We start from the raw sequence: 12,809 nt of genomic DNA on the forward strand, positions 1-12,809 counted from the left end.
TCCTCTATAATGAAATGATATTCCTCTTCTCTTCCAGATTTTTTCTTTCTTTTCTTTGTATTTCTTCGGCCATAACACCAACAGGATGCATAAATATACTGACAGGATAATTGAAAACATTATCAATGAAACAAGAAGGGTCAGACAACATTAAAAATTGGTGAAGAATATGAAGATCTGGTTGATGTTCTTGTAAAAGTGTGTGATATTTTGTTGGAAACTATTTTGCAATTCAAGTTTGAATGTTTGGTGCCATGTTTGAGTTGGTTTAGGCTATCTGTCAAATGTTGGTTTTTTTGTTGATTTTTTGAATGTAATATGTGATGGTTTAGGTGATGATAGCCGGTGATTAAGGCCAACATTTGTCATTGTAAATGTGTATTAGTTACAGTTGTTTAGATTGCAGTGTATTTGAAAAAAGTTCTCACCGTAGAGTAGTTGTAACAGTAATGAAAACTTGTATTTATATTCCCCTATTAATGAACGAAAACAGAGCAGACTTGAAACTTAATTTTTCTCTCTTTTGCAACTCTCTCTTTCTTGCATGTTAACCTTCTTTCTCTTAGATAATCAGACTAAAAAACCTACAATTGGTATTAGAGCTGATCTTGATCTTTCAGGACCCAAAAAACCACCATAAATGAAGCTTCCTCATGGCATCAAACCCAACCCAACTTTCTTCTCCTATCTTCAATGGTGATCAGTATCATATTTGGGCTGTCAAGATGAAAACCTACTTGAAAGTCCATGGTTTGTGGTAATATGTGGAGGAGGAGAAGCAAGTTCTCCAACTTAGACCAAGCCAACCAAATGAGAATCCATGAAGAAGAGGCAGCCAAAGCTCCAAGAGCTTTGTCTTGTATACACTCAGCTGTCACTGACCAAGTCTTCTCTAGAATCATGGCGTGTGAGACCCCTAAACAAGCTTGGGACATCCTCAAGGAAGAGTTTGGAGGAAGTAGCCAGACTCATAACATGCAAGTCTTAAATTTAGGGAGAGAATTTGAGGTACTTAAGATTCAGGAGGCTGAATCTGTCAAGGAATGTGTGGAAAGACTTATGACTGTGGTGAACAAAATTAAGTTGCTTAGGGAAGAGTTGACTAACAAGAGGATAGTCAAGAAGGTCTTGGTCGATTTGCCTGAAAGGTTTGAAGCAAAAATTTCATTCTTAGAAGACTTTAAAGACCTGTCCTAGATCAACTTGGCTGAATTGGTTCACTCACTTCAAGCCCAGGAGCAGAGAAGGCTACTAAGGCAAGAAGACTCAAATGAGGCAGCCATGGTTGCAAGTCAGAAAGAAAGAGCGTACCAAAGGGAAGACAAGAAATATGTTGGTGAGAAGAAGGGAAAAGAGAAGAGTAATAATCATGGAGGAAAACGTGGTGGAGTGAAGTCATTTCCTCCATGTTTGCACTACAAAAATAGGAACCATCCAAAAAATAGGTGCTGGTTTAGACCTGGCATACAATGCAGGTCATGTAAACAATTCGGTCACATAGAAAAAGTGTGTAAAAACAGAGGAAATCAGCAGGAGTAGTAGGCTTAGGTGGTGGAGGTTCAACAGCCAAGTTCAGAAGCTGATCAGCTTTTTATGGCCTCATGTTAGAACCAGAAGATTTGTGGTGATATATGGCTGATTGACAGTGGTTGTACAAACCACATGACCCCAAATCTGGCAAGCTTTGTGAGCATTGACAAGTCCTATCAATCTAGAGTCAAGATTGGCAATTGAGGATTTGTGGAAGTCAAGGGAAGAGATGAGGTTGTTGTCTCAACTCCATCAGGTACAAAATACGTTTCAAATGTCCTTTATGTGCCTGAAATTAATCAAAGTGGGCCAAATGTTAGAAAAGAACTACTCTTTGCATTTTTAGAACATGTCATGCGTTGTAGTTGATAACCTTGGCAATGAATTGATGAAAGTGAGAATGTTAGGAAATTTTTTTCCAATTGAATGGAAAAAATCAGTTTCACAAGCCTTGTCTGCCAAACTTGATGAAACTAAAATTTGGCACAAGAGATTTGGCCATTTTCATTACACATGTCTTAAGGAGATAAAGATGAGAGACCTTGTTCAAAACATGCCTGAAATTGAGGAGAAAGAAAGGGTGTGCCAAATCTGTCAAATGGGTAAACTTAGTAGACAACCTTTTCCAGCAAACCAAGCCTAAAAAGCTGCTAAAAAACTTCAGCTCATACACATAGATGTGTGTGGTCCCATGCAAGTGTCTTCCTTGAATGGCAGTAAGTATTTCCTTCCATTTATAGATGACTTTTCTAGGTTGTGTTGGGTGTATTTCTTGAAGCAAAAGGGAGAAGTGGTAGCAATGTTTAAGAGGTTTAAGCAAATGATGGAGAATCAAACTGGTTTAAGCTTCAAAACTGTCCAAAGTGATAATGATGCAGAATACACCTCAAACTAGTTTGAAGAATTATGTGTGGGAGTTGGAATAAAGCATCAACTGAGTAGTCCTTACACATCACAGAAAAATGGTGTGAGTGAAAGGAAAAACAATACCATAATAGAGATGGTAACGTGTATGCTGTTTGAGAAACAGCTTCCTAAATTTTTCTGGGTAGAAGCTATTAATATAGCAGTATACTTGCTGAATAGGTTGCCAATTAAAGCCTTCAACAACAAAACTCCATTTGAGGCTTGGCATGGAGTAAAGCCAAGCTTTAACAACCTTAAAGTGTTTGGAAGTATTTATTCTGCACACATACTCGTCGGCAAGAGAAGTAAACTGGATGAGAGGGCTGAAACTGGAATATTTGTTAGGTACAACAGCTTGTCAAAAGCATATAGGATATAATCCTAAAACAAAGAATTTTCTAGTCAACCAAGATGTGAAGGCAGATGAAGGAGCTCTATGGAATTGGGAAAGAAATGAAGTTAAGAAGAGTAAGATGTTGGAGCAAGGAGGAGATTTGATAGACAACCAGGATGCTTCAGATTTCAGTTTAGATTCTGAAGCAGATTTTCCAGTCAGGGGAACAACGACTTTGGCAGAGATTTATGAGAAATGTAACATGGCTTTGATAGAACCAATGTGGTACTCTAAAGCAGCCAGAGTAAAAGAGTGAAAAACAACAATGGAAGAGGAACTTGGGATGATTGAGAAAAATGCAACCTGGAACTGGTGGACAGACCTACTAGAAGGAAAGTTATTCAGATGAAGTGGATTTATAAGAAGAAATTGAATACAAATGGTTCAGTTAACAGGTATAAAGTAAGGCTTGTAGTAAAGGGTTATGCACAGCGGTTTGGGGTGGACTTTTCTGACACTTTCACACCAATTGCAAGGCATGACACAATCAGACTTCTACTTGCAATTACAGCCCAAATCAAGTGGAAAATTTTCCAACTTTATATGAAGTCTTGTTTCCTAAATGGGTGGCTTGATGAAGAAATCTTTGTAGAGCAACCTGAAGGGTATGAAGTTGAAAGATAAGAGGATAAGGTGTATCTTCTTAGGAAGGCATTGTATGGCCTAAAACAGGCCCCTAGGGTCTGGTATAGGAGGATCAATGAATACCTAGTCAGTTTGGGGTTTGCAAGGAGTCCAAATAAGCATACCGTATATGTTAGAGAGATTGGTGATGAAAGAACGTTTGTATCCTTGTATGTTGATGACCTCCTGTTGACAAGAAGCAATTCCACTTGGCTGAATGACTTTAAGAATGAGTTGCACAATGAATTTGAGATGACTGACTTAGGTGAAATGGGTTTCTTTTTGGGAATGGAAGTGTATCAATCTCCTAATGGTAATATGCTAATGAACTTCTTAGGAAATTTGGAATGGAGAATTGCAAGTTTGTCAACACACCATTGGTGCAAAATGTGAAGCTTTGTAAAGATGATGGAGCTGCTAAGGTTGATGAAACTAAGTACAGAAGCATTGTTGGGTGTTTATTGTACTTGGCAGCAACAAGGCCTAACATCATGTATACAGCAAGCTTACTCTCCAGATTTATGAATGGACCAAGTGAACTGCATTGCAAGCGAAAAAAAAAAAAAGAGTTCTCAAGTATGTCAGAGGTTGTCCAAACCTAGGAATTTTGTTCAAGAAAGCTGAAAATCTCAACTTGTATGGTTTCACCGACAGTGACTGGGGTGTCTCTTTGGATGATATGAAGAGTACCTTTGGATATGTTTTTTTCTTAAAGTCAGGTGTCATAAGCTGGATCTCAAAAAAGCAAGAAGTCGTAGCACAATCAATAGCAGAAGTAGAATATGTTGCTGTTATCAACCAATTGGTTTGGCTGAGAAGAATTCTGAAGGATTTAAGGCTTAAAACAGATTCAGGCTAATGTGTTGTATTGCGACAACCAATCAGCAATTGCAATGTCCAAAAATCCAGTCCTTCATGGTCGTACAAAGCACATCAAAATCAAATACCATGTAGTGAGGGAAGCTGATTCATTGCAAGGGAGAAGAGCAAGTGGTTGATATAATGACTAAGTCTTTAGGCAAATCCAAGTTTGAAGAATTAAGACTCAAACTTGAAGTTTCCAGCAAGAATATCAAGGAGGAGTGTAAAAGTGTGTGATATTTTGCTAGAAACTATTTTGCAATTCAAGTTTGAATGTTTGGCGCCATGTTTGAGTTGGCTGTAGGCTGTCTGTAAAATGTTGGTTTTTTGGTTGATTTTTTGAATGTAATATGTGATGGTTTAGGTGATGACAGCCAGTGATTAAGGCCAACATTTGTCATTGTAAATGTGTATTAGTAGAGTTGTTTAGATTGCAGTGTATTTGAAAAAAGTTCTCATTGTAGAGTAGTTGTAACAATGATGAAAACATGTATTTATGTTCCCCTGTTAATGAGCGAAAACATAGTAGACTTGAAACTGAATTTTTCTCTCTTTTGTAACTCTCTCTTTCATGCATGTTAACCTTCTTTCTCTTAGCATAATCAGACTCAAAAACCTATAGTTCTTTTGAAAGTTCAAGAGCATGGTGATCTTGAATTTCCCTTAACTACTGAGAACATCAAAGCAGTAATCTTGGTAAGTTTTTTCAATTCTCATATTTGAACTTAAGTTGGTGTTTATTTATGTTTCCTAATTTCCAAGTGGAATATACAAGTAATATTAATATAGCAAGTGGGTTGTGTGAAACTTAATTTCTGTCAAATGGTTTAGCTCAGATTGGTAAATAAATTTTCTTTTCAAGATATTTTTAGTGCTAGTATTGAGACATTAGCCACAACTGTAGATTAGGCAATGTCTAAAATGGTGAAAAATATAAACATACTGGAGAAGGCACAAGCTGAGGTGAGGGAAGTCTTTAGAAGAAAAGGGAAGAAAATCGATGAAGGAAGCATTGAAGAAATCAAATTCTTGAAGCTAATTATAAAAGAGACTATGAGTCTGCATCCTCCTATTCCCTTGTTAATTCCAAGAGAATGTAGAGAAGCATGTGTGATTAATGGATTTGATATACCCATCAAAACCAGACTCATGGTTAATGCGTGGACGATTGGAAGAGATCCAAAGTATTGGACTGAACCTGAGAGGTTCATTCTAGAGATCTGGCTAAGAAATATGGACCCTTTATGCATCTCCAGCTTGGAGAAATTTCTGCAATTATTGCTTCAGTGCCAGAGTTCGCGAAAGAAGTGATGAAAACTCATGATACTACATTTGCATCAAGGCCTTATAATCCAACAACAAGTATCAATGAACGCAAGAAGTCTGACAAGAGTAATGGAGATAAACATCTGGTTAATGTTCTCTTCAAACTTCAAGAGCAAATCAATCTTCAATTTCCATTAACTAACAAAAACATCAAAGTGGTAATAATTGTAAGTACCTTCACCCCTTGGAGTTGAATGCAAAACTTAATCTCTGTTCTTGTTTTTAATTAGTGTTTTAGTGGTTAACTCATAATAATGTAACTTCTTTTTCCAGGACATGTTTAGTGCTGGCATCGAGACATCTTTGACAGTATTGGAGGGGACAATTTCTAAATTGATAAAGAATCCAACAGTGATGGAAAAAGCACAAGCTGAAGTGAGGGAAGTCTTTAATAGAATGGAAAAGGTTGATGAAACGGGTATTATTGAAATGAAGTTCTTGAAACTAGTGATAAAAAAGACTATGAGGTTGCATCCTGCTGTTCATTTGTTAATTCCAAGAGTATGTAGAGAGAAATGTGAGATTAGTGGGTTCAATGTACTTACCGATACCAACATCATGGTTAACGCATGGGCGATTGGAAGAGATCCAGAATATTGGAATGTACCTGAGACTTTTAATCCTGAGAGGTTCATTGATAGTTCTATTCACTACAAGGGTACCAATTTTGAGTACATCCCATTTGGTGCTTGAAGGAAAATGTGCCCTAGACCTTTATTTCGTCTTGCCAATGTGGGGCCTCCACTAACAATGTTGCTGTATCATTTTGACTGCAAACTTCTTGATGGAATGAAGAATGAAGATTTGGACATGACTGAGTCCTTTGGTGAGACCCTTAGAAGGGAAAATGCTCTTTCCCTAATTTCCATTCCTTAACATCCATAGCCTAATGCTTAGGCTCTAAAGTAACTAATTTCTGTTTGTTTATGTTTTATGCCACCATTTACCCGTAACTACATTAGTTTGTTTGAGATTGCTGTAATTTTCAAGATTATAACTTTTTAGGGCCAGAAAATGTCCTCAGTCTCAATAAGCCGAAAGATGCAGACACCTTCAGCAAAGTTTGGAGTCATGGCCCAACTCCAATTGGGCCCATGATAGAGTGTGGATATTGGGCTCGCTCATTATACCTACCATGTTGCTCATTGCTTGAGCCTAATCAGTAAAGGTCCCGATTCATTTAGACCTCACCATCAGCTTGTATGGGTTCAGGCCTATTGATTCAAGATCACCTACTGGACCTAGGGTTTTCTTGGACCCTAAGGTTGCCTAGTTATCTCGACACTATCCGGATCCTACCGCAGAGATCCATTACTATCATAACTCCTACAAGATCTGTATCTTAAACTGACTGGGACTCTCTCTCCCACTAAGGTAAGGGAGTCAAAGCCTTTCCTATTCACTAAACCTCAACTTCCAAGGACTCACAATCCTACTAGGACTCGAAGATCCTACAGCTGCTATTTAAACAAGAGGCCAGTCCTCTCTTATTGAGGGAACACTACGCCTTTTAACCCCATAGTTCACAATATTGAGAGCCTTACATCGCTACCGTAGTCTTACTCTCTGACTCAATTTCTGGTAACTTTCTCTTTCCCTAACCCTTTTCTAAATTAGCCTTATTCAGCATTGCTAACTTAAACGTCAAAGTGCCGATGGCAAACACCACCCCGGTACTTTTCGTTCGCTTCACGCTTGTTTTCTTGTGTGTACAGGTGCAACGGATTGCTGGTGGCCTCAACCTCATAGGATTATACCCCCTATTCTACAATCATAGATTTTACCATCTACAGTTTGGAGCTTACTGTGGGGCCTCTGGCAATCATTCATCTTTCAAACCCTGCTTTGCAAGGATACTCCTACGGTTGAAAATTCAAACAGCACCAATCCTGGTCTCGAGGCCAGGCTCGAAGCTCTAACTATCTTAAGCAACAACATTCAAACAAAGTGGCAATATTAGAAGCCGAGAACGCCACCATCCGGACCGAAAATGCCTCTATCCGGGTCAAAAACTCGTCTTTGCAAGAAAAGGTGAGTCAATTTTATGACCTTGAGCTTCAGCCTTGTCAGGTACAACCTAATCGTTTCCGCACGCCAGTTCCATTTATGCAACCTCTTCGGACTCCAAATCATAGATTGACCACTACGGATACTCGGTCATGTTAACTCCACTCAACACTAGTGAATGGCTTAGCCCAAAATCCAACTGAGTTAGGATAGCAAACAGGGCCGCTTTTGGCCAACCCATTCCAGGCACAAGATCAAGGCATCCAAGCAACACAAAGCCTACCGCACAAGAGTCACCCATCCTTACCATCCCGCCTCATCTCCAACCAAGCACTCCTACCAAAAATCCACTCGCCTCGATTCACCCTCGTGGGTCGAATGGACTAACTCACCTTTAATCCCACACGCTCGAGTCCATCCATCCCCACGAACTGAGTGACTCCCAAATAACCCTACTCACTATCCATGCTGGCCGAAACACCTGATCAGTCATAGTGGGAGCCATCCAACCTAGAGGAATGAATGGAGATCCAAATTACCAAGTGGCACGCGATGGAACAATTCACCAATCTGCTTTACATGACTTGACTCAACCAAACATGCCGACTACGAGTCATATGATAAACCAAGCCAACCTGATGGCCTTCGCCTCGCCCATGGAGCATATATTGGCCAAAAGATTGGTGGATATAGAGGCAATGATGAGGCGTATACCTGGAGTGCCGATCCCAACCAAGAAGGACCAAGCCCACAACTATGCCGATTCACTCTTTATATATGTAATTGCTCTAGCCGAGATGCCACACAAGTTCACCATCCCTAGCATGAAGCTTTACGATGGCACAACTGACCCAAATAACCATATAGCTTCATACAAGCAGCAGAGGTTCACCACATCAATACCCTGAAAAGCTTTAGCTCCAACATCTCTGGGCCAACCCTTCAATGGTACACAAACCTTCCAAACAACTCAAACAGCTTATTCGCCTTGCTCATCGACACTTTTGTTGAGAAATTTGCTAGTAGCAAGAAACTCAAGAAGTTGTCAGCCGACCTGTATAGAGTCTACTACGTCAGCAGATTCAATAAAGAAAAAATCTCCATCGCATCCTATAATCCAGAGACAGTGGTAGATGCTTTCAGAAAGGGTCTCCTCCCAAATAAAGAACTATACAAAGACCTGACAAAACTTGGCCGCACCTCAATGGAAGACGCCCTAGCCAAAGCAGCAATCCAAATCAGATAGGAGGAAGACAAGGCGAACCGAATGAGGCATGCTAGATATGATGACTGTCTCCAAAGGCAGAGTGAAAGAAGGCCAGAGTCTAGATCATATGAGCCCCGTTATAAACCCTTGTCCCGCAATTCAAGCAGAATCAAAGAGCCAATTGATCGCTAGCCAACTAGAGTACAACCTTAAGTTGATCTAGCTCAGGCCGTGGCAATCATGAAAGGGATGGGGCACACCGTGAAGTGGCCGGCCAGGCTCAATCTTGACGCAAAGAGGGACACAACCAAGTAGTGCGAATTTCACGGCGACCATAGTCATAACACCGTCGATTGCATCGCAATAAGATTGGAAGTAGCAGTACTATTGAAAAGGGGACATCTATGGGACTTGTTGACAGATAAAGGGAAGAATATAGTCAACTAGAGAAGCTCGAAGGAAACATCTCCCCTTCCCTAGGAACCGACATCGAATGGGTTTTGCTCCATTATCTTCGAGGGTTGGAAATCAATAGGGTGAGTTATTCCTTAGCCAAGTGGCACGCTCAAGCTAGCCATCTCCATCCACCCATCTCCTTGGGCAAATACCAACCAGATCATTCAGTTTGCAGATGACAAACCAGCCACCTTAGTCGCCCCTCATCACGATGCTTTAGTCGTCTCCCTTCAAATTGCCAACATCCTAGTCAATAGAATATTCGTAGACGGGGATCCTCAGTAAACATCCTCTTCCTTAAAGCAATGAAAACCATGGGACCGAATGAGTCAAACATCAACAAACGCCCAACCATCCTAGTCGGGTTTAGTTCTGATCAGAAGTACACCATTGGAGAAATCGCCTTGCTTGTCTATGCCAGCGAAATCAACAAGCAAACTATCTTCCTGGTGCTTGATTGCCCCTCACCCTACAATGTCATCTTGGGTCGACCTTGGATCCATGGCATGTGAGCTGTCACATTCGCCTTCTATCAAACTATCAGGTTTCTAACAAAATGGGGAGTAAGAGAGATCAAAGCCGATCCTAAAGCCTCGAGAGACTGCTACAAAAACACCTTCAAAGGTAAGAGTCATGCTTCATAGCAACTACAGAACCATCCAACCCTTCTAACTAAGCCAGATCAACCATCCATGGAAGAGTTGGATGAAGTGCAGATACACTCGGACCATCACGACTGAAAAACCTAGATAGGCTCTCGCCTCAAGCCCGAGATAAGGGAGCGACCTATAGACTTCCTCAAGTAAAATTAGGATAGCTTTGCCTGGTCTCACACATACATGACAGGCATCAACTTTGAGGCGACCACCACCACCTTCATGTGGATCCAGATCACCCTCTAGTGAAGCAGAAACAAAGGAAATTCGCTCCAGAATGCAACCAAGTAATTAATGAGGAAGTTCACAAGCTGTTGAGTAACAGATTGATCAGAGAAGTCCATTATCCCGACTGGCTAGCAAACGTGGTAGTCCTGAAGAAAAAAAAGGGAAAATTAAGGGTCTACATAGACTTCACAGATTTGAATAAGGCATGTCCCAAGAATTCCTTCCCACATTCCCACATTGATATGATGGTCGACGTGACCGCCGGCCATGAACTCCTAAGTTTTATGGATGCCTTTTCGGTGTACAACCAGATTTTGATGCACCCGAACAATCGGGAAAAAACAACTTTCATCATAGAGAGGGGAGCCTATTGCTACAAAGTAATGCCTTTTGGACTTAAGAACGCAGGGGCCATCTACAAGCAGCTGGTCAAGAAAATGTTTGCTGAACACCTTGGAGACACCATGGAAGTATATATCGACGACATACTCGTCAAGTCTCTCATGGCTAAGCAACACCTTGACCACCTTAGCCAAGCCTTCGCTGTTCTCAGGAAATACAACATGAAGCTCAACCCAGCCAAGTGTTCGTTCGAGGTCTCGTCAAGTAAATTCTTGGGATACATCGTGAATCAGTGTGAGACAGAAGCCAATCTTGACTAGATCCAGGCGGTCCTGAACATACCATCACCGACTTGCATCAAAGACGTTCAATGCCTTGCAGGATGAGTGGCTGCCTTAAGCCATTCCATATCCAAATCTGTTGACAAGTGCCACCTCTTCTTCGCCGCACTTAGGAAATCTACGAAGTTTGAGTGGACCCCCACCCGCGAAGAAGCCCTACAATAGCTGAAGAGGTTAATGACCTCTCCCCCACTTCTTTCCAAGCCTTTGTTTGGGGAAAAGCTCTACACCTATCTGGCAGTCTCAGAAACAGCCATCTCAGTAGTGTTAGTCCTAGAAGAAAATGCTAAGCAACTACCAGTTTACTATATAAGTAAATCACTCCTTGATACCAAGACACGATACAGCTAGCTGGAGAAATTATCATTCACCATCATCCATGCATCCAGGAAGCTTATACCATATTTTTAGTGCCACTCTATAGTCGTCCTCACTTCCTTCCCACTCAACAGAATACTTACAAGCCTGAACTTACAAGCCTGAGTTGTCAGGCTGACTCACCCAATGGACAGTAGAGCTTAGTGAGTTTGATGTATCCTTCCAACAACGCCGTTATGAAATCCCAAGTGTTGGCAGACTTCATTACAAATTTCACCCCTAACACTACCGCCCAGGCAGAAAAATAACTATTGTGCATGACTAGCAGATCATCTTCAAAGTGGACTATCTCAGTGGATGGCTCAAGTAATGTGAATGGAAGTGGGCTCGACATCGTACTTGTTACACCAGGAGGGGATATCATCCAACATGTCATACGGTGTGGGTTCAAGTGCACAAACAATGAAGACAAATACAAAGCCTTGATTGCCAGACTCTCTCTAGCCAAGGAGATTGTAGTCAACCAACTACAAAGGACTTACCAGGCTTGAGACTCGAAGATGACAACTTACTTAAACTTGGTAAAAGAACTCTACCTTCCAAGAATTCTCTATCACCTAAGTCCCAAGAGTAGAGAACACCCATGCTGATGCACTTCCTAACCTAGGCTCAGCCTTTCAAGGTTCCTCCGAGTCATCAATCTCACTATTGTTCCTCCAATGGCCAACTAACTGGAAGGAACATCTAACGAGCAAGTCGTCTAACCTGAAAGAGCCTAAAGAAGTGATGGATGTTGACCCAGTCAACTCCTAGATGACCCTCATAATCAGATACTTGGAACATAATGAGCTTCCAACTAACAAAAATGAAGCACGCCACCTAAGAGCCAAAGCTGCAAGATTCACCTTCTACGAGGACCAACTCCTTAAGAAGCCATTCTCAGGCCCCTACCTTAAATGTATAAGCCTAGAGGAAGCCAATTATGTCCTCAACAAACTCCATGAAGGCAAATGTGGGAACCATGCAAGAGGATGCAACCTTGCCCACCAAGTGATCACCGCTAGTTACTATTGGCCAACTATGCGCACCAACTTATCATCCTATGTGAAGAAATGTGATAGCTGCCAAATGTTTGCCCATGTCTCAAACCTCCCACCTAAGCGACTCAATTCCTGACCACACCCAGGTAACGAGTCTTCATGTTGACAGTCACCAACTATATTACTAAGTGGCTGAAGCACTCGCCCAAGTCAGAGATCGAGAGATAAAGGCCTTCATTTGGAAACATGTCATCTGCAAATTTGGAATACCAAAGGAAATAGTCACCGACAATGGGTCCTAGTTCATCAACTCAGACTTCAGAGGCTTTTGTGATATGTGAGGGATCAAGCTCAACTTCTCTACCCCTTGCAACCCCCGGTCGAACGGCCGGGTTGAGTCATCAAATAAAACAATCATGCAGACTTTAAAGAAGTGCCTCCGAAAAACTAAAGGCGCATGGACAGATGAACTATCAGGGGTACTCTGGTCTTATCAAACAACAGCCCACTCGTCCATTGGCGAAACCCCTTTCTCCCTTACATATGGCTCTGAGGTAGTCATCTTAGCCGAAG

General features: G+C 41.2%; 1 protein-coding gene across 1 annotated transcript; it reads left to right on the plus strand.

Moving 5' to 3' along the window:
• Positions 1-5,236: 5,236 nt before the first annotated feature.
• On the plus strand, positions 5,237-6,334 carry LOC116123408 (premnaspirodiene oxygenase-like). The gene is made up of 3 exons (XM_031409176.1): positions 5,237-5,467; positions 5,572-5,799; positions 5,915-6,334. The coding sequence occupies exons 1-3, from the start codon at positions 5,237-5,239 to the stop codon at positions 6,332-6,334; spliced, it is 879 nt and encodes a 292-aa protein (XP_031265036.1).
• Positions 6,335-12,809: the final 6,475 nt, after the last annotated feature.

Source organism: Pistacia vera, unplaced genomic scaffold, assembly GCF_008641045.1.
Source record: "Pistacia vera cultivar Batoury unplaced genomic scaffold, PisVer_v2 Contig142, whole genome shotgun sequence".
NCBI lineage: Eukaryota > Viridiplantae > Streptophyta > Magnoliopsida > Sapindales > Anacardiaceae > Pistacia > Pistacia vera.

What these genes read in the sequence shown, in the direction of transcription:
- LOC116123408 (XM_031409176.1), top strand. Translation starts at nt 5,237, where the DNA reads ATGGTGAAAAATATAAACATACTGGAGAAGGCACAAGCTGAGGTGAGG. An exon ending in CCATCAAAACCAGACTCATG is followed by an intron (nt 5,468 to 5,571) that starts GTTAATGCGTGG and finishes ATGCATCTCCAG; the next exon opens with CTTGGAGAAATTTCTGCAAT. An exon ending in CTAACAAAAACATCAAAGTG is followed by an intron (nt 5,800 to 5,914) that starts GTAATAATTGTA and finishes TTCTTTTTCCAG; the next exon opens with GACATGTTTAGTGCTGGCAT.